This window comes from Erpetoichthys calabaricus, chromosome 5, assembly GCF_900747795.2.
Source record: "Erpetoichthys calabaricus chromosome 5, fErpCal1.3, whole genome shotgun sequence".
NCBI classification, from domain to species: Eukaryota; Metazoa; Chordata; class Cladistia; order Polypteriformes; family Polypteridae; genus Erpetoichthys; species Erpetoichthys calabaricus.
In genome coordinates, this window is record NC_041398.2 from 21,066,838 (window position 1) to 21,089,822 (window position 22,985).

Here is a 22,985-nt window from a genome sequence, read left to right on the forward strand (position 1 = left end):
TGAGTCTGTCAAGTCTGAACCATTAAATCATTCAATCTGAACAGCTGGAAATTTATTTTGGCAATGATATTTCTGATAAGGCATTTTTATATTGTCGTTTCTCATTGGTTTATATTGAAAATCTGGTTTACATCAATGTAGTTTTCAATAGTATGTATTAAATATATAGTATATTAAAAAATTAAAGGAACACTTTGAAAGCACATGAGATCTTAATGGGAAAAAAAAATCTTGCTGGCTGTCTCTACTGCTATGGACTGATGTGTTAGGAACAAAAGGATGGCACATCGTTTGTTGGAAATGAAAACGATGAACCTACAGAGGGCTGAATTCAAAGACATCCTGAAAATCAAAGGGAAAAAACAATGCGGCAGGCAGGCGAGTCCATTTTGCTGTAATTTCATTTCAATATTTGGGGGGCTGGTGGCATGCTGCTAATGAGATGACGGATGGTGTCCTGGGGGATCTCCTCCCAGATCTGGACCAGGGCATCACTCCTGAACAGTCTGAGGTGCAACCTGGTGGCATCGGATGGACTGAAACATAATGTCCCACCCAGAGGTGTTCTTGGGGGCAGTCAATGGGATCGATTCCTTCATCCTCTGACCACATGAGGCCGGCCGTTGTGGTGCACCAGGAGGAACCCAGGAGCCACTGCACCAGCATAGGGTCTGCAAATGGGTCCAAGGATTTCAACCAGATACCTATTGGCAGTCAAGGTGCCCACTGTTGTCTAGTCTGTAGAGGTCTGTGTGTCCCTCCATGGATATGCCTCCATAGACCATCACTGACCCACCACCAAAACGGTTATGCTGAAGTACGCCACAGGCAGAATAACATTCTCCATGGCTTCTCCAGACCCTTTCACATCTGTCACATGTGCTCAGTGTGAACCTGCTCTCATCTGTGAAAAGCACAGGGTGCCCACCAGTGGTAGACCTGCCAATTCTGGTATTCTGTGGCAAATGCCAAACGAGCTCCCTGGTGCTCACTAGAGGACGTCGGGCCACCCTCCTCAAGTCTGTTTGTGATTGTTTGGTCAGAGACATTCACACCAGTGGCCTGCCTGCTGGTGGTCATTTTGTAGGCTCTGGCAGTGCTCATCCTGTTCCTCCTTGGCCAAAGGATCAGAAACTGGTGAGTCCTGCTGATGGGTTAAGGACCTTCTACAAGGGGCCCTGTCCAGCTCTCCTGAAGTAATTTCCTGCCTGTCTCCTGGAATCTCCTCCATGCCCTTCAGACTGTACTGGGAGACACGGCAAACCTTCTGGCAAAGGCACGTGTTGATGTGTCATCCTGGAGAAGTTGGACTACCTGTGCCAGCTCTGTAGGGTCCAGGTATGGCCTCATGCCACCAGTAGCAACACTGACCATAGACAAATGGAAAACGAGTGAAAAAACAGACGAGGAGGGAAAAATGTCAGTGACCTCCACCTGTTAAACCATTCATTCCTGTTTTGTGGGTCGTCTCATTGTTGCCCACCCCCCCCCCCCCCCCCTCCCCAGTACCCCAAAGCAGCTGAAACTGATGAACAAGCCCCACTGCTACTTAACTGACCAGATCAATAGCCCACAAGTGTCACTGACTTGATGCTGTACTCTCATTAAAAAGGTTCCTTTCATTTTTTGAGAAGATATATCTGTCTATATCTATATATATAATGTCAAGACCTTAGAATAACAAGGTCCTAGCTGTGAGTCATGGTTTTAGAATACTGAGCTCCAAAAGTTTTGACTATTTATCAGGCGTATACAATCCTTTTCTTTTAATTTTTGTTCCCATATGTAAAACCTGTATTTTAAGTTAAAAATGCAAGTGTTATTGAAAATGTGACTCCTAATAAAAGATAAGTAAGAACCATATTATTCTGGAGTGTGTTTGTAAGTGAACAGCAAAGCCTTGATCAGGACGCTCAGTTTCCAAGCTCTTTTATCTTGTGGGATTTCTAGCAAAGTGCACACCATTTGTAACCCTGTGGATACATGGAGGCTCTGGTCATATCTGTCAGTTCTAACAGTGTTACTACGCAAGGTGATTGGACCAGCGCCACTAAAACAGAATACTCAGTATTATCACTACCAAAAACAAGATTTTATTAATAATTATTAAATATAAATTGTGCAACAATTTCAAGAAATATTTACAATTATCAATAATGATTGGTCAGTTGAATTGAAAGAAAGAATTCACAAAGATTAAATTTAACAAACAGACTGATCAAGAAATACACTGAAGTATTAAAACAACAGCATGCCCGCTTCTATATATTTATTATATATAAATAAAACAACAATGTAAAATGCATAACAACTGTACAAAGCAGTTATAACAATTAAAGAAAAAATCCAGATGACATCAATTGTCCAAAAACAGACACGCAATTTCAAATATACAGAACTTAATCAACAATCTTTAACAATAACAGAAAGTGTCCTTTATTATTTACATTAATAGTTACATTAAATATATACAACTCTAGTATGCACAGTCATTTTAACACACAGAAATAAAAAAGGCAAAAGAGAAGTAAAGAAAGAGACACATTTATTTGAGTCGGGTTGAGATGTAATCCCGAGTTTAAATGCCTCAGTGGTGCTTTCCTTGAGCTTCCAACTGTTGCAGAACAAGTACAGTTTGTCAAACTCTTCCCTCTCACTAAAAAAACAAAACAAAAACAAGCACACAAATGAACAAATTCTAATCATACCAACCAGAAACACTTCTGCATTTGTCATTTGAAACCACAGTTCTTGACCTTGTACAGTTTAGAATAAATGCTACATATGGCATACTTCTAAATGTAATTTTACCAATACTACAAATGTACTAATGTACAGTTTAAATGTCACTTTAAACATATATATTCACATTTATATATATTTAGTTTATATTCTTGTCTAAATTCACAACAACTATAGGGTATTCTGTTTAACAGAATAATGGCGCTGAAAAGAAAAAGAAAGGACTGTTTATTTTCCACATGACGTACCACTCACTGTATGCTGGTCCATCGATGAACAGATGTTCTGCCTCTGGCAGAGAAATCCTCTCAACTGTTTGTTTAGCTTTAATAAGAGCCTATCAAAAACACAGAAAAAGAGAAGATGTTACTCATAGACACACTTTCTGTACTCAGAGATTTACTGAAGGCTAATTAACCTCTGGCATCAGCACATCCAGAATGATGTGAACTCTGTCAATCCTCTCAAAAGTGCCTACAGCTCTTGACAGCACTTCATCCAAGAAGTTGTAGAGGCCATCTATCACCTCCTCATCTTCTATATAAGTCATTACCTGGTGACCTTTAGGATTTTCATAATTTGTTAACCATTTGGACGATACCTTACGAGATACAACAGCCTGTTGGACAAGAAAATACAAGTGTTTGGCACTTTAAAGTCATCATAACTCTTTGCTGCCAGATAGATATTACAATAGCAAAGTTTTACTTGACATCTGAACTAAGTTACCAGCAAGTGATCATCTGCTCCATGGTCCTTTATTATGAACTCTAACAGTTTTTCATGATGAGTCCTCCTGTAGGCCCTGCTGATCTCTGCAGCTGCAAAAATCTGAGCCACTTGGTTCTTCAGTCAGCTGCCCTGCTGCAGCCACACAGCCAGCCTGCTCTCCTACACTGTGGACACACACAAATAAATGCATCAGACTGTCACAAGTAGTATTTGTCGTATGCAAGCTGTCTGGTTTTGGTCTGAACAGTTGTGTTTTCTCGGAAAAGTGGACACATTGGAAGACAATTGAAACTATGAGGATTACTCCGTGGATCACTACAAAAACTCCTGTTGGATGTGATCTCAATAGCTTTTCTGAATACATCCATTACTTCAGAGTATTATGATTGCACCAGTCCGGACACTGGCTAAAGTAATATGCAAGTCACAGAAAAGCTTTGAAGATATTTTTATTCTAACCATCAAAATGACCAATCTAACACTCCCCATGTGACAACGGGTCAAAAATCTTATGACAATCCTTCATACCATGTTCAATTTTAAGGCTTTTACTCAAGTTGAACCAAGTATCAAACCACAGTGGTAGACTAAGTTCTACATTAATACCTTGGTGTGGCTGTATCAGTATATTCCTCAACGAGTTCACTGCTGCCATGATCTGCTTGGTCCTGACTTTTAGACATTAAAATATTGATGTTATTCATTTAACAGAAAAAAAAAGTTTACCTGTATACACTGAAACACACACTGGTGTATTTAAAGTAACACTAAGTTAAAAATGTAAAATTCCAAGCTTATTTAAACTATTTTCCCCTGGTTGGATGTGAGGTGTCACCTTTGATTGTCCAAGCATCCCAAAAAGGAACGTCTCCAAAAGCAGGGTACCCACACCGGCACTCAGCAATGGTACACTCAGAACAAGTACCAATATCTGTAAATTATTCTAACAAGGCACAGGTCATTTGGCACCCACTAAACCAGACCATAGGAGATGGACACATAAAATTATGGGATAAATTGTGAAGAAAACAAAAAGGAAACACTGAATATTTACCACCCATACTCAGCCTGAGTTAATGGGAAAAGTGGGATACACGTACCTCCGTAGGAAACTGCTGTTCTGCGGTGATCTCGCAAGTGTTCATTTGCTCGTATATACGAGCGTGAAGAATACAGTCGCGGATGACAGAAAGGGCACAAAAACACATCTGAAGATTGAAGTATGGATGGAATGTCTGTGGTATTTTTGATCGTGATATGATCCTGTTTAAAAAAATGTAATATAGATATAGATAGATATATCTTCTCAAAAAATGGAAGGAACCCTTTTTAATGAGAGTACAGCATCAAGTCAGTGACACTTGTGGGCTATTGATCTGGTCAGTTAAGTAGCAGTGGAGCTTGTTCATCAGTTTCAGCTGCTTTGGGGCACTGGGGGGGGGGGGGGGGGGGGGGCAACAATGAGACGACCCACAAAACAGGAATGAATGGTTTAACAGGTGGAGGTCACTGACATTTTTCCCTCCTCATCTGTTTTTTCACTCGTTTTCCATTTGTCTATGGTCAGTGTCGCTACTGGTGGCATGAGGCCATACCTGGACCCTACAGAGCTGGCACAGGTAGTCCAACTTCTCCAGGATGGCACATCAACACGTGCCATTGCCAGAAGGTTTGCCGTGTCTCCCAGTACAGTCTGAAGGGCATGGAGGAGATTCCAAGAGGCAGGCAGGCAATTACTTCAGGAGAGCTGGACAGGGCCCCTCGTAGAAGGTCCTTAACCCATCAGCAGGACTCACCAGTTTCTGATCCTTTGGCCAAGGAGGAACAGGATGAGCACTGCCAGAGCCTATAAAATGACCACCAGCAGGCAGGCCACTGGTGTGAATGTCTCTGACCAAACAATCACAAACAGACTTGAGGAGGGTGGCCTGAAGGTGGCCTGACGTCCTCTAGTGAGCACCAGGGAGCTCGATTGGCATTTGCCACAGAATACCAGAATTGGCAGCTCTACCACTGGTGGGCACCCTGTGCTTTTCACAGATGAGAGAAGGTTCACACTGAGCACATGTGACAGATGTGAAAGGGTCTGGAGAAGCCATGGAGAATGTTATTCTGCCTGTGGCGTACTTCAGTATAACCGGTTTGGTGGTGGGTCAGTGATGGTCTATGGAGGCATATCCATGGAGGGACACACAGACCTCTACAGACTAGACAACAGTAGGCACCTTGACTGCCATTAGGTATCTGGATGAAATCCTTGGACCCATTGGCAGACCCTATGCTGGTGCAGTGGCTCCTGGGTTCCTCCTGTTGCACCACAACGGCCAGCCTCATGTGGTCAGAGGATGAAGGGATTGATCCCATTGACTGCCCCCAAGAACACCTCTGGGTGGGACATTATGTTTCAGTCCATCTGACGCCACCAGGTTGCACCTCAGACTGTTCAGGAGTGATGCCCTGGTCCAGATCTGGGAGGAGATCCCCCAGGACACCATCCGTCATCTCATTAGCAGCATGCCACCAGCCCCCCAAATATTGAAATGAAATTACAGCAAAATGGACTCACCTGCCTGCCTGCCGCATTGTTTTTTCCCTTTGATTTTCAGGATGTCTTTGAATTCAGCCCTCTGTAGGTTCATCGTTTTCATTTCCAACAAACGATGTGCCATCCTTTTGTTCCTAACACATCAGTCCATAGCAGTAGAGACAGCCAGCAAGATTTTTTTTCCCATTAAGATCTCATGTGCTTTCAAAGTGTTCCTTTAATTTTTTTTATATACTATATATATAATACATACTATTGAAAACTACATTGATGTAAACCAGATTTTCAGTATAAACCAATGAGAAACGACAATATAAAAATGCCTTATCAGAAATATCATTGCCAAAATAAATTTCCAGCTGTTCAGATTGAATGATTTAATGGTTCAGACTTGACAGACTCAGTGCAGTGTGTGCTACATGACCAGTTAAGTGGTGTCGTGTACAGCTGTACAGGGTGTTATGTCAGGGCCATACTGGAGTATACAGACTCGGTGTGCTCTTAATATGTTGTTTGCTTGGATACTCATATAGGATGATGTCCAGCTCAAATATCTGTCATCTCTATCTTGTTACCAGTCGTGATGCTGATGCCCATCAGTGCCTGCTGTACAGATGGACTCCTGGCCTCCTCCAGTCTCCGAGACCCTAAAGACAGGCTGACGTGTTCAGCACACCAGTAGGACCTGATGGAGTCAAATGGAGGATAAATGAGATATGAACTACAAACATCTGTCATGTTCTAATCTCTAAATGTAAGTAATATGTATTATAATAAACACATATTTGATGATCTTAAAGAGGTATTTAAAATCCCAAAAGTAATAAAGGTCCAATTAAGTCATATAATTGAATACCCTGATTAACAGGTGCACAGTCACAAAAACAGCCAAATTATTAGACTTTTGAAAGCATAATATTTGCTCTTCACAGATCGTTTAACATAGTAAACTTCATTGTAAAAATAATAATTGAAAGGTGACTATTAGCACTATGCAAACTGTGTTTCTTACATTTAACATTGATAACATAGAGACAACCAATGCATTCTTTAAAGTCACAATTTTATTGCCAGCTTTCTTAACGTTTTATATTCCCTGATAACTGAACGTGAGAGTGTCAAGTATGTGATTTGTAATAATCTGTAATCATAATACAGCTAAAAAATAAACTTAAATACGTGATTCACAGGCAAGAAACTCACTAGAGCTGCTGGTATATTGAGAACAGACATGAAGACCGAAGAATATTGACATCAGCAAACAAAGAACAGATGGTGATCTGCAGGCAAGAAGGGGCTACAATGGAATATTAGGAACTCTGACAGTTTATTCAACGTTTAAAATTGTAATACGTTTATAGCCCGTCTTTAAAGTGACCCGTTAAATGTAGGCGGCTATTTCATTTGGACATTCGAGTAAACACCAACAGTCAAACATTTGTTTTAATCTGACTGATTTAATCAAGTAGAGCCCACATTTAAATCCACGTCAATCCATTAAAATTAGGCGGACACAAATTTGTATTGTTATGTTCATTTAAATTTTCTTCAGACGTTGTTCAGTAACGATAAATATCTCATATGCAAACTTTTATTATTATTTTTTCAGAACCGCTACTTCATAAATGACTGTGGTAAAAATACACTGCAGTCTTAATAATGCACTCGACAAAGTGCTATAGTGTAAGATATTGACACTAGTAGACTATCGTCGTAGAGGTAGCCAATTTTATGAATACAGTATACACCCCGTCTCTTACAGTCACTTTATCTTGACCGTCCACCTTTAGAAATCATCTTACACGTCCACCTTTAGAAATTACACCCACCTTTCTTTTTACGTATCCAAAAGGCAATTGGCTAAAGTGGAGCATGAATGACAAATAACACCGATTGGCGATTTGTTGAATAAAACGGTGATTGACCGTGACGTTTAAATTTGCGATTGGCTGATCCGTGACTGACATGCGAAAATTTAATATATGATTGGCTGAAGTCGAAAATGATATTCACGCCCATTTTACTCCGGTCTGCAGCAATATCTACTTGACATCCGAAGCTTCAAACGTCACGGGTCACGTGACAGCGGTGTTTTGACACAGTGATTCGACTCGCTACGTTTCAGATTGATTGACACAAGCTTCTACGGTTCGGTTATCATTTCCTCCCATCTCTATAATCAGCACAAGTGGCTTATTTAGCGAAACCTCAAAAAGTGACATAAATGAAGACGAGGGAGCTTTCGAATGACTTGAGACGCACTGTGATTAAGAAGTTTAAAGATGGCAATGGTGTCGAGAAGATCGCCAGGCTCCTTAAACTCTGTTTTTTCTATGGAAGGCAATCATAGCGAAGTGAAAGCGTAGTGAACTGGCCTGGGTCAGGACGGCCTGTTAAAATAATAAAAGTCAATGTCAAGAAAGCTAGTCTGAGAAGTCGGAGCAAATCCTAAGGTGACCCTCAGTTGCCTGCAGCTGGAGTGGATGTGCACAAGACTACAATATTTCACACAGAGAGGTGTATGACAGAGTTGCCAGAAAAAAGCCACTACTAAAAAAAAATGTCATCTGAAAGCTCGATTCGAATTCGCTAATAGACATCTTGACAAGAGTCCTGCCTTCTGGAGTCGTGTACTTTGGTCTGATGGGACCACAATTAAACTTTCAGGCCTCAGCCCAAAGGTGTTTGTCTGTTTGGCAGATGGAAGGGAGTGCCAATGATCCGGCAAACATCAGACCTACCATCAAGCATGGTGGGTCAGAGGCATCATGCTTTGGGTCTGCTTCTCTAGGGCAAGCACTGGGTCCCATGGAAGAATGGATAGTAAGAAGTATATCCAGATTTTGGAAGAAACTCAAACGTCAGCCATGAAATTGGGACTCTGACGACGCTACCGGCAGGACAATGACCTGAAACACTGTGCAAAAGGAACCAAAGCGTGTTTGACAAAAAGAAGATCCCAGTCTTGCAGTGGCCTAGCCAGAGTCCCGATCGGAATCCGATTGGAAAATTTGTGGCAAGCCTTCAAACTTTGCCCAGTTGGAGCAGCTCTGCAAGGAAGAATGGGGGGAAAAATGGCCTCCATCCAGGTGTGCTAAGCTTGTAGATCCAAAGCGACAGTAAGCAGTTATTGGTGTTGCTACCAAGTATCGACTGGGTGTCATGTGAAGGGCTCCATTACTTTTTCAACAGCATTTTTCACAACATGGCCGTCAATTTGCATTTGTTCACTTCACCAAGTACTAAATGTTTGATAATACATACACAGAGAAAGAAAAGTTCACTGTGATACTCTGCATGTGTGATTTTTATAAGTTGTAATGATGTCAGATGGAAATATGGTGGCTTGCCAGAGGGGGGTAAATACTTTTTCAGTGCACTGTACCTGATCAGATCAACAGAAATCACGTCCTGTGCCACCTCTGTTATGGTAGCCTTTTATTGCTTCCTCCTAGAATTCCAGAATAAGAGTAACACCCGACCCGTGCTGACGGCTCACTAACACGCCTGCTCTTGACATGTGTTGCTTGATTCTTTTCCTTCATAAATTCTTCCATTAATTTCTCTGTGATGCACGTTGCACATTTATTGGCTCACAGTTATTTTTATCTGTCCAGATCTGTAATAATATTTTCCATTTTTCAGTTCTTAAGATTTTCCCCAGTGTGCAGTGACTTTTGAAAAATCTGTGTCAAGGATTTCTGTCTTTACTGGCCAAATCCCTTAAGCGCTGAAGGATACGTGTGATCTGCTCCTGGTGATCTGTTAGACCAGTGTTTCTCAGCCTTTAAGTATTTGCGACCCGAGATTTCATAACAGTTTTAATTGCGCCCCCCTAACATTTTCTTGAAAGGAGCCAACTAACACCAATGTGTTCTTTTTAAATTAATGATATATCATAGATGCATAATTTATTATACCTACTTAACTTTTATCGATATTTATCTAACTCTATATTTATTTTTCCAGTATCAGAATGTAGTTTAACTTAATTTGTTTTGGTTTCAATAGATGTATTTTTCATATTTTCAATTCTTGTTTTCGCATCTTTGCGCCCCCCTTTTTGTTACTTCGTGTCCCCCTATAGGGGCCCACCCCACAGATTGAGAACCACTGTGTTAGATGTCAGCCTGTTTAGTCTGAGCAGCACGTCTCCCTCTGCGCCTCCTTAGTAGTCCCTGTTGCTGTTGCAGGTTTTAACTTCTTCACACACAATAAACTTCAATCCGTGCTGGTCCAGAGCCTTTGCTCTTTCACTCTTTGTATATTCTGGCTCATCTTTACCATTCTTGATACTCTTCACCTCCTCCTCGACTCCTCTCTTACTACTAAAGTACTCAAAGAATCTCTTTTATCCAACTGTCTTTTAGCCTTCCTAACAACCTTTTTACTGTTTGCCTTCCTGCTCTCATGTGCCATAAAGTTAGCACTAAAAATACGAGTCTCATCAGCTTCATACAGATGTGTTTATCCACACCAGAGTTTTCTTTCATTTCTTACTGCTTCCACATTTTTGTATGAACTTGTCTAGCATTATATTTAAAATGCTTCTAAACCTCATTATATGCACATCTCCTCCATTGTCTTCACACTTTATCTGAGGCTTTGATGCATCTGCTCAAACATTTATCCTATTAAAGTGAAATTTAAGGTCACTGATCCTAATGGTGCAATCACCTTTACTCCCCAGTTCTGTCCTGACTATGGAAAGAAAAATAAATCCAGACAGGCCTCCCACCTCACTGGTGTGTCAAGAAACAGCAACGGATTACATCTAAAAACTCCTCTTCTCCACTAATTGTAAGATTAGCCCAGCTAATGACTCTGAAATGACAGTCCAACATAATAATAGATAGACAGATAAGGCACTATATAATAGATAGATAGATAGATAGATAGATAGATAGATAGATAGATAGATAGATAGATAGATAGATAGATAGATAGATAGATAGATAGATAGATAGATAGATAGATAGATAGGAAAGACACTATATTAGATGGATAGATATGAAAGGCACTATATTATAGACAGATAGATATTTGCAAAAGGTATTATATAATAGATATATAGTGCCTTTCATATCTGTCTGACAGATATATAGCATAGATAAACGTGAAAGGCGCTATATGATAAAAAGTTGTGAAAGGCACTATATAATAGATAGATAGATAGATAGATAGATAGATAGATAGATAGATAGATAGATAGATAGATAGATAGATAGATAGATAGATAGAAAGGCACTAAATTATAGACAGACGACTAAATGTGAAAGGTGGTATATAATAAATAGATAGTTGTATATATAATACACTATATAATAGAAAGAAAGAAAGAAAGAAAGAAAGAAAGAAAGAAAGAAAGAAAGAAAGAAAGAAAGAAAGAAAGTTTTTGAGTTTTAAATATACCTTTTATTAAACATTCAACAATCAATAAAAAAATCAACAAACCAACAAAAAAAAGAACATCCTATGTAACCTAGCAATGAGTAATTTGCTGTAGATTCATAATAAGTAATTCACAAAACAAAAACACACTCCTCATTAACAATTTTACAAATTGCATTCACTGCACACCACTTTTCTATAAATGTTTGCAAATTGTGGGTCATCCTATAAAACTTGAAATCTAATAAAATTCGTATTTTTAATTGTGCTTTAAAGAACCCCACCAAGTCAGACTCCCCGTCACTCTTAATTTTTTCCTTCCTGGTGATATAGATGGCAAGCTTAGCTTGGCCCAATAAAAAATTCGCTAATCTACTAACATTCTTTTTAGCTCTCACATTAGCACAACCATATATAAAAACCTGATTGGTAAAATAAACACCCAAAACCTTAAAAACACTGCCAAGTACAGATAAAAGAGATTGAATCCTAAAACAGTAAAGAAAACAGTGAAAAACAGTCTCTCTCTGTTGGCAAAAAGGACACATCTCTGAGATGTTGGAGTTAAGTAAAGACAAAAAAGAGTTAACTGCCACAATTCCATGAACAATTCTCCATTGCAGATTGCCAGTTCTCTTATTCAATGGTGGACTGTACAGACTTTCCCAAATGGGGCCAACACCCTCCACCCCTCCCAGTTTATCCCTCCAGGGTGTATCTGGGTATCTGCATAGTTGGGACTGGTATCGAGCTTGGACACACACTTTATAAAGCTCCTTCCCTTCCGCAGAGTCAAAAGGAAGATATTTAGTACTTCTCCTGTTGTTTTCCTCCATCTTGTTCTCATTGGCATTAATAAACAAATTTGGAAACGCAGACAAAGGCTCTGGATAATCTATAGCTTTGAAAAAGTCTTTCAAGAAATCCTTAGCTGTTGAAGGTATATTCAAAAAGATCTGCCGCAAAAATCTTTCTGCTGTGCGCACAGAGCTCAGTCCTAAAGCTGCAGCCACCGTTTCTGGGCTCAGCCAACTGAGTAGCTGTGGTTGAATCAAATTTTTAATTTTTAGAATACCAGCCCTGATCAGGTGTTGTTTCAGAGATGTCGATTCTACTGCCATGGTAGAGACAATTGGCAACTCTAAACTCCAATATAAATTCAACGATTTTTCCTCTAACCAACAGTCCAACTGTTGCCAGATTCTTAATAAACTCCGGTAAAACTCTGACACATTACCAATGGGGAAGGAATCACTGTCCATTAAGAAAAGTGCTCGGTCCAATTTCAGGTTGCCAACTTGGCGCAGGAGAGCACATGCTAGTGGCTTCCAAGACACAGCCATATGACCATAGAGCAGTTTTTGCAGAGTTTGTAGTCTGAACGCATTTTTCCTGCTACAGATGTCCACCAGTCCTTGTCCTCCTGCACTCCTGGGCAAGTACAAAATACCTTGATACAGCCAATGCTTCCCATTCCAAAAAAAACTAATCAACTCCCTTTGCACTTCAGTAATCAGTTCTGGTGGGGGTTCCAGGCATGCCAACCTGTGCCATAGAGCAGATGCAACAAGGTTGTTAATGATTAGCGTCCTTCCTCTATATGACAGTTGGGGAAGTAGCCATCTCCAGCGTTGTAAACGGTTTCTGACCTTTTCTGCAACGCCTTCCCAATTCTTAATGTCACTGTTTATGCCTCCCAGATGTAATCCCAGGTATTTAATTCCATCTCTTGTCCATTTCAGTCCAGATGGCAATGAAGAAAAAGGACCCATCCAGTTACCCAATAGTACTGCAGAGCTCTTGGTCCAATTTACTTTAGCTGATGATACCTTTTGGAACTCATCCAGCACGGATACCAGCCCATCCACATCTTGTTGTTTTGCAACTAATACTACGAGATCATCTGCATATGCTGAGACCTTAAAAGGCACTGAACACTCAGGGACAGTCAGTCCACCCACCACTTTCCTTAATTTGATCAGCAGGGGTTCTATAGCCAGGGCATACAACATGCCAGACAAGGAGCGACCCTGTCTAATCCCTCTATCTAATTTGAAAGGAGCGCTCAGTCCACCATTGATTTTCAGTACACCCTGAATGTCACTATAGAGCACCTGAACCATGGAAACAAAGCAGGGAGGGAAACCAAATCCCATTAGTACTCGCCAAAGGTATTGATGCTCCACCCGATCAAAAGCCTTCTCCTGGTCCAAGGAAATTAGACCACCGCGTAATGCAAACAGTTTACAGATGTCAAATGTATCCCTGATAAAAAAGATGTTATCATATATGGACCTGTTTGGCACACAGTAAGTCTGATCAGGGTGAATGACATGCCCCAACACCTCCTTCATTCTTGTAGCCAACACTTTAGAAAATATTTTATAGTCAGTACAAAGCAAGGCTACTGGCCTCCCGTTTTTAATATTACAGAGATCACCTTTTTTTGGAATGAGGGCAACAACAGCTCTTCTACAGCTCAAGGGGAGGAGACCTTTATCTAAGCACTCTTGAAGAACCGCAAGTAGGTCTGGTCCGATGAACTCCCAAAACAACCTGTAGAATTCGACAGTAAGTCCATCAATACCTGGAGCTTTCCAAGTGTTTAAACTTGCCAATGCCCGTGAGAGTTCTTCAAGGGTAAGCCCTCTCTGTAAAGCTGGTAACTCCTCCTCTGGCACCTGCGGCAGCCCCTTAGTAAAACCTGAACAAGCAGTGTCCTGTTCCACCAGCTCAGATGAGAAAAGTTTAGAATAAAAATCAACAGCAAATGCCCTAATTTGAGAAGAGCTTGTCATCTCACTTCCAGAGGGGTCACGCAAACAATGAATCGTTCTGCTTTGGCCCTGTTTTCTTTCCAGTCCAAAAAAGTACTTGGTTGGAGCATCACACTCAGTTTCTGCTTGAAAACGGGCTCTAACCAAAGCACCTTGGACTTTATAATCAGTCAGGTGTGTGAGGGCAGCCTTTCTCACTTTCAACATGTCCAGGAGGAGTCAAAGTCCTGCTGGAGTGCTGCTATCTCTTCCTCCAGTGCTTTCATAGAATCATTCAAACTCCTTGTGACATTCAGAGTATACTGCTGACAGAACTGGCGAATCTGCACTTTACCAACATCCCACCACTGACCCAGAGAAGAGAACTGACATCCTTTCCCGCCACTGTGTCCAAAAGTACCTAAAACAATTTTTAAAATGGGAGTCCTGACATAAAAGCTCATTAAAATGCCAATGAGAGCTTTTTGACTTTAAAGATGACATAAGAACATTGCAGGTAACTAATGCATGATCTGAAAGACTTGTAGGCACAATGACACACGAATTAAAACGGTTAAGATGATGGTTAAAAGTATAAAACCGATCAAGCCTGGCAAGTGAAAGAGTGCCACCTCGCACCTGTGCCCACGTGTACTGCCTGTCTCCCTCATTCAGGGCCCTCCACACATCCTTCAATTCATATCGCTCAATGAGCGCTTTCAGCTCTCTGGCATATCGCGGGTGGGGTTCTGCATGGTTTCTGTCCAATGCATCAGTAAGGGTGCAGTTAAAATCCCCACCTAAAAACACACATTCATCCGGGTCACACTCTGCTAAAGTACGCTCAAGACATTTAAAAAAGCGCACTCTTTCACTGCCAATTGTTGGAGCATAAACGTTAATAAAAACCAACCGGCTGTTTTCCACTTCAACCTTTACTTTAAGCAGCCGCCCTTTTATCACTTCGTAGGCAGACACCGATGCCGGACACATTTGTTTAGATACACCAATGGCAACACCAGCGCTACGTGTAGACCCGTGACTAAAAAACACATCTCCTCCCCAGCATTTCTGTCACTCAATTTCGCTGTGCGTCTCCTGCAGATAAGCCACTGTCAGATGCTTCCCTCTCAGGAAGTCGCACACTTTCGCTATCTTGAGACGGCTCTTACAACCGGCAACATTAAGACTCCCAATTTTAAAATCGTACATTGGTAAAATAGATAATGGAACCAAAACAAATGCTATAAAACCATTAAGTAATATAAAAAAATGCTGATTTTTGAGCCATTATTAACAAGCTGTTAAATTAGCAGAGGTACGTAATTTTCTTAAAATACTTCTAAGCCTCCACCCCTCCTTGTCTGAAAAAACCTCAGTGCCCGATCTTTGCTTCATTAACCGTTTAACGGAGGAAATAAATAATTTAACATCTGGAAAAAAGTTCTGTACATCCACTCTTTTCCCCTTTGTTTCAATCAGAAAGGCTCTAATTCTGCAGAATCCATATCCTTCTGTGGTGTCCTGACTGCTTTCTGACACAACAGAGGAATCAGTTAAATAACCGTCCTCCCCACAATCTGAAACCGAGGACGCTTCCGTGTCAACCGCAGCTGCAGTCTCCTCAAAGCTTCTTTTTTTAGAAGCAACTTGCTCATCTGCCCCACGGTGTCTTTTAACAGCCTTTGGTGTTTTGAAAGTACTGTCGGAGCCGACACACTCCATGTTCTTATCGCCCCATATGCTTGTGACCACCGATTCTGTAGCAGAGTCCGATACCTCCACGACACCCGACTCATTAGCAATGTTTCCAGACTCTAATACAGGGGTGTCCTGATTTCCATTATCCCTATTTAATTTAGGATCAGCATTAAGCGAATCGCTGATCAATTGGACCAACGCAGTCTGATCGCTAGCAGCGTCTTCATTCTGAACAGCAGCGAACCCGCCGCTACTTTCTGCCGCGTTATTAACTGCAGACGCCTTCTCTGCCGAATCTGTCTCATCCCCAGGGCGGTCGGGGTTCTCATCTATGGTCAGTTGTTTGCCAGATTTTACAGCTTTAACAACATCTTTGCAATCTCTTGCTACATGACCAGCTTTGCCACATTTAAAGCATTTCATCGGTTCCGAGGTGACAAAAATAACGTATTCGTAACCGTCCACTCGGAACCTCAACGCTACGTTTAACTCATCCGCTGTATTTTTTAAAATCATTAAAACTTGCCTCTGAAAAGACATCACATGCTTCAACTGGGGTGCTTTACATCCTAAAGGTATACGTTTAATCTGTGAGATTAACTGTCCATAGCGAGATAGCTCTCTTTCAAGGGTCTCGTTAGATAGAAAAGGAGGTACATTAGATAGGGTCATCTTTTTTGCCAGAGTTGTAAGAGGCATTACGGGAGTTAAAGTTTCTTTTATAACAACACCATTTTCTACCAATCTATGGACAAAATCTGTTGCAGCAACAAACACAACCACCGCACTGCTCATTCTTGAGGCTGAACGAACATTGTCACAGCCTATTACATTCCCTAAAGCCAATACACATTCTTCCAGAGAACAGGTCGCTTCTGGCATTAGCTTTACTCCATGTTGTCGGGTGAGTTTTTCGAAATCACCGTTCCGAAAACGGACCCCTCCTGAGGAGGCCATTCTGGCCTTCCTCAGAATAAACCACTCCAACCAAAAGATTAACAGTCAGAGACAGAATAAAAAAGCAGGAAAAAAAAAGTAAAATCACAAACCTTCAAACACTCCCGCTCTCACTCTCACTTTCTCACAGAGCTCCGCCCACTCACCACTCTCGCGAGAGAAAGAAAGAAAGAAAGAAAGAAAGAAAGAAAGAAAGAAAGAAAGAAAGGTACTATATTATAGGCAGATAGATAAATGTGAAAAGTGGTATATAATAAATAGATAGGTGAAAGGCTCTATATAACAGATAGATAGATAGATAGATAGATAGATAGATAGATAGATAGATAGATAGATAGATAGATAGATAGATAGATAGATAGATAGATAGATAGAAAGAAAGAAAGAAAGAAAGAAAGAAAGGCACTATATTATAGACAGACAACTAAATGTGAAAGGCAGTATATAATAGAAAATAAGAAAGGAAGGCACTATATTAAAGACAGATAGATAAATGTGAAAGGTGGTATATAATAAATAGATAGGTGAAAGGCACTATATAATAGATAGATAGATCAAAAGAAAGAAAGAAAGAAAGAAAGAAAGAAAGAAAGAAAGAAAGAAAGAAAGAAAGAAAGAAAGAAAGAAAGAAAGAAAGAAAGAAAGAAAGGAAGGCACTATTTTATAGACAGATAGATAAATGTGAACGGTGGTATATAATAAATAGATAGGTGAAATGCACTATATAATAGAAAGAAAGAAAGAAAGAAAGAAAGAAAGAAAGAAAGAAAGAAAGAAAGAAAGAAAGAAAGGAAGGTACTATATTATAGGCAGATAGATAAATGTGAAAAGTGGTATATAATAAATAGATAGGTGAAAGGCACTATATAATAGATAGATAGATAGATCGAAAGAAAGAAAGAAAGAAAAAGAAAGGAAGGCACTATATTATAGGCAGATAGATAAATGTGAAAGGTGGTATATAATAAATAGATAGGTGAAAGGCTCTATATAACAGATAGATAGATAGATAGATAGATAGATAGATAGATAGATAGATAGATAGATAGATAGATCAAAAGAAAGAAAGAAAGAAAGAAAGAAAGAAAGAAAGAAAGAAAGAAAGAAAGAAAGAAAGAAAGGCACTATATTATAGACAGACAACTAAATGTGAAAGGCAGTATATAATAGAAAATAAGAAAGGAAGGCACTATATTATAGACAGATAGATAAATGTGAAAGGTGGTATATAATAAATAGATAGGTGAAAGGCACTATATAATAGATAGATAGATAGAAAAAAAAAAAGAAAGAAAGAAAGAAAGAAAGAAAGAAAGAAAGAAAGAAAGAAAGAAAGAAAGAAAGAAAGAAAGAAAGAAAGAAAGAAAGGAAGGCACTATTTTATAGACAGATAGATAAATGTGAACGGTGGTATATAATAAATAGATAGGTGAAATGCACTATATAATAGAAAGAAAGAAAGAAAGAAAGAAAGAAAGAAAGAAAGAAAGAAAGAAAGAAAGAAAGAAAGAAAGAGAAAGGAAGGCACTATTTTATAGACAGATAGATAAATGCGAACTGCACTACATAACAGATAGACAGATACATGTGAAAGGTACTATATGATAGATAGAAAGATAGTTGAAAGGCACTATATACAGTAATAGATCGACAAACAGACAGATCTAGCACTGCTTGCCAGCATGAATGATATTTAGTATCGACAGCTGGGACTCTTGAAGATGAGCTTCACCCCGCTGGTTAAGGTTACCTAGGAGAAGACCTTCAACTGTAAGGATTGTCATTTCTGGATCGATGTCCATGCTCAGATGCTCAGATGAAGCCTACAGCCGACTGTTGGCCTTTTAACACCCAGATGAGAGCCTTCACCAGGAGGCAAAACATCCGCTACATGGACAAATGGGCTCCTTTTTGGGAGAGACTGTGTCTCTTCATACTTAATGGCCTGCAGCCATGGTCTGCTCAGCTTTAGGTCTAATGTTAGCCAGGACCACGTGTGTAATACGCACTGGGTTTGCCCATTGATGTGCGCTTCATTAGCACTTCAGTAACGGGTCAGAGTTTTACTAATGGGTCCAAACAAACCAGCATACGTGAGAATAACCTGACTGACATCTCCAGCTGCCCTCAAACTCTTTTGAGAGTCTAAATGTGGAAGAAGAATTTTGATAATCCCTAAGGTTTCGCAAAAGACCCATCTACCTGAAGGTTCCAGAAATGTATTTAGATTCTTAACAGGCTCCATGCAGTCAATGACTATAAATCGATGGTTAGAGATTTGTGAAATACCAGCGGCTCCTGACTTTAGACTGTCGCTGCACACGTCCAGTAACACAGGTTAAGGGCAGGTGTTTTTTAACCCGTTAGTTTCCTGTTAGTTAGACTATCACACATTACAGATTTCAGTTTTTTCAACATAAAGTTTTTCATAGCACAAAGATCTAACTTCATATGCAGAGAATCCTTCCCAGAAGGAAGTGGTGCTTGGTCAAGCAATAGCTCAAGAAGGAACCACATAGCCCAGAAAAGAAGAATGATGTGTTGTTAAACACAGTATTACTCGTTCACTAGTATGTAACAAGAATTTAACAAACTCTTCTTTGCGTCTTCATAACAGAAAGTCTCAGTGAAGTGTTTATTCATCTCTGCCATGTGACAGGCTAACTTTCACTTTGGAGTGGTCTGAGGGGGCTTCACTGAGACGCATTCCATATTTAGTAGAAGCCCAGTAAATCCGTTATCTTAACAAGTCATTTCACCAGCACAGCGCTGACAGGAATTACCGACCTACTGATGTTTTATGAGTGTTACGATGACCAAAAAATCGTTTGTTAAGGGCTTATTACATGAGAGTAATTGATGCATTTTATAGTACCTGAACGAAAGTGTTAACCTTAACATCTTCTGTCGTACTTTCTCGAAGTACTGTGCGCTCAGAAATGTATTACTGAACCCTACTTGGCATACAATATGGAATTACAACCACAAGAGGGAGCAGTGCGGCCACAGAAGAATCCGCCCGTCACCCCCGTCTAGAAGTCATGTGACGTTCCTGGGCTATCGTTTAATTTATGTTCGGTAGAAGATAAGTGACAGAATGTGTCTGCTTCTTTCTGTCTTAGGTGTTTATTTCCCATATTTGTGTTTTCCCTCTGGTTTGTTCCAGAAAACACTGAATGCTTTATTGTCCGGTATTAGCCCCGAGCTATTCCAGGTGCGCAACACCGAAAGTGGCCGCTAGATGTCGCAGTTGTGCTTCACTATACTCGCTCAGTCGCGCCTATTCAAGTTTCCAGAACTGCTCGGTTGTTTTCCGTTATCTCGTTTTTGGGTTTCAGTTTTTTAAGTTTTCCCCCGATTCCCTCCTATTTATTTATTTATTTATTTGTTTGTTTGTTTAAAGTGTTGTGTGATCTCCAGTGTGGCCAGCAATCATTGCCCCCATCCTTCCATTCATTTTCTTGCACAATTTCCCATTTCCCCGTGGGGATCAATAAAGTATATCATCATCATTTCAGGTTAGTGGGCAAGACAGGACCCAAACGTAGGCCAGTGCATGGCCCCCTCGCAGATTCCAACCCATTCAGCCATTTCAGACTCGCCGATTAACTAAGCGTTCGTGTTCTCAGTAAAGCCCCCGAATGAGCCCATCATGTAAACAGTGTGATATGAACGCAGGACTCCATCGCTGTGAGCATTCACTAGTAATCAAAGCTCACTTGAACCATCAAGTCACCACAGATAGCACTGACTGATTCGTTTATCAATCGATTTCTACTCTTGTTTTATTCCAACGTTTCTATTCCCTGGTGTTTAAATCACTCTTTTCTTGCTCCTGTGTGGCTCTTTTCTTCTTATTTCTCTTAGTAAAGCACTTGCTATTGTTGCCTGCAATTGACGGCCCCACATAAAGAATGGATGGTGCAGTCGCTGGAATGAAGCGTTTACCTCAAATCTGTAAAAATGAACAAGTCGCTCTGAGTACTTGATGTGCAGTTAGCGGCCAAAGGTTTCGGCAGGGGCGCAAATGTTGTGTTTTGCAAAAGTTGTGGCTTCAGTGTTTGTGGTGTGGATTCCCATTATGTGCAGAGTGATCAGAGGCATAGTCATTCATTGTGTAAAAAAGTTCATTTTATCACAATACCCCCATTTCACTTATTTTAGCCCCTGCACAAAATGATCTGCTAAAAGTGTCCAATAAGCACCAGGCCCGTCTCCTCCTGAAGAGTCTCGTGTTGCCACCCGTGCTCACTATTGGCAGCAGGTGGCTGTGGGTGAGCCCAAGACTTTTGGACAACGTCCTTGTGTTGTGAAGGGCAACAAGACAAACGTCAAGGATGGACTGAAATTCTGCACAAAGTACAAGATCTGATCAGCACAAGACTGTGGCAAAGTTCTTTTTTTCAGATGAATCCTCCTTCCGACTGTTTGGGACTCCTGGAAAGCCAGAGAAGGAAAAGATGAATGCTACCACGAGTCCTGTGCCACTGTGCCAAGAGTGAAGCATCCTGAGACCACCCATGTGTGGGGTTGCTTCTCACTCACAATTAAGCCCAAGACCACTGCCATACATAAAGAATGGCATCAAAACGTCCTCCAAGAGCAACATCTGCTAACCATCCTGGCGCAATCTGGTGATGATGATCTGCGTATTCTCCAGCACCGTGTCAGAAAAGTGATAACCAAGAGGCTCAGAGATGAAATGTTTGGAAACTCCCCAAGATGTTAATCCCATTGAGAACCTGTGCTCAGTTCTCAAAAATTGGGTGGACGAGCTGAAGCCCACCAATTGTGATCAACTCCAAGCACTAAAAAGGCAAGAATGGCTTTGATCCAGAAGCACATGCCAGAGTGAATTGCAGAAGTTGTGAAGAAGAAGGGTCAAAACTGTCAAAACTTCTACTTGATGTATTTGCCAATAAAAGACTTATGAAATGTTTATTATTGTTCTTCAGTATACCACAGAAACATATTAAGAACATCTGAAAAAGTAGAAGTGGCAAAGTTGGCAAAACACAACATTCATATCACGGGCAACCCTTTTGGCCGCTACAGTATACGCTACAGCAGTGGTTCCCGAAGTGTGAGCAGGAGCCGCGGCTTCCTCAAAGGCAGTGGTTCTCAATCTGTGGGGCGGGCCACCTAGGGGGGTGTGAAGTAACAAAAAGGGGGCGCGAAGATGTGAAAAAAAGAAAACAAGAATCGAAAATATGAAAAATACAATTCTATTGAAACCAAAACAAACTACATTCTGATACTAGAAAAATAAATATAGAGTTAGATAAATGTCGATAACAGTTAAGTAGGTATAATAAAATATACATCTATGATATATCATTAATTAAAAAAGAACAAATTGGTATTAGTGGGCTCCTTTTAAAAAAACCTTAGGGGGGCGCGATTAAAACTGTTATGAAAACTCGGGTCGCAAATACTTAAAGGTGGAGAAACGCTGCTTTAGGGTAAGAGTAGCGAGGATCTCCTTTTCCTGTCTCTTTAGCTCTTTTTCTTTTAGCGATTAACTGATTTGTTCCTTTCTTTATTTCTGTTACTTTCTAGTTTACGAAATATAAAGAGAAGTATTGGAATCGTCAAAAAAATTTCTTGTCGAGATTTTGATGAATCTCGACGTTTTAGACCTCCCTGAGTTCGAAAATACCATTTTTGGAATTATGTGTATGTGTGTGTTTGTGTGTGGGTGTGTGTATCTCTGTTAATTTTATCTGAATAACTGTGACAGATGTCCGGCCACACTAAGGTAATCTAACCTAGACACCGTTTAAATATCCGACTACGCCACTCAGTTTTATTAAGAGACTGGGGGCGTCAGAAAAATACCCAACACCGAAGCAAGGATGCTCCTTCTGTTCTGACACCACAATGATGTGCACAATAAAGCACAGAGGACTAGTGGCACTGAGAGCGGCACAAAGAAAGAGGCACAAGAACAATAATCAAGACAATGAGCGTCTAACCAAAAGGGAAAAGCCACAGACTGAAGTCAGTAAACTGTCTTATCAATCTATCGAGGAGGAAGGAAGACAACACTGGACTGGAGGAGTAGTAGTGCAGTGGTGAGAAGGAGAGGAAGGGGAGACGACTTGTGCTATTGTGCTTGTGTATGCAGTAAAAACCCTTTGATTTGACCCATTCCTCATTGA

At 40.5% G+C, this 22,985-nt stretch overlaps 1 protein-coding gene across 1 annotated transcript; it reads right to left on the reverse strand.

Annotated features, from left to right (window-relative positions):
• Nucleotides 1–2,440: 2,440 nt before the first annotated feature.
• Nucleotides 2,441–3,566, reverse strand: LOC114644358 (PWWP domain-containing DNA repair factor 3A-like). Its single transcript, XM_028792495.2, has 4 exons — nt 3,472–3,566; nt 3,161–3,361; nt 2,991–3,079; nt 2,441–2,656 (listed from the first exon to the last, which is right to left on the reverse strand). The coding sequence occupies exons 2-4, from the start codon at nt 3,290–3,292 to the stop codon at nt 2,461–2,463; spliced, it is 417 nt and encodes a 138-aa protein (XP_028648328.2). The 5' UTR covers nt 3,293–3,361; nt 3,472–3,566; the 3' UTR covers nt 2,441–2,460.
• Nucleotides 3,567–22,985: the final 19,419 nt, after the last annotated feature.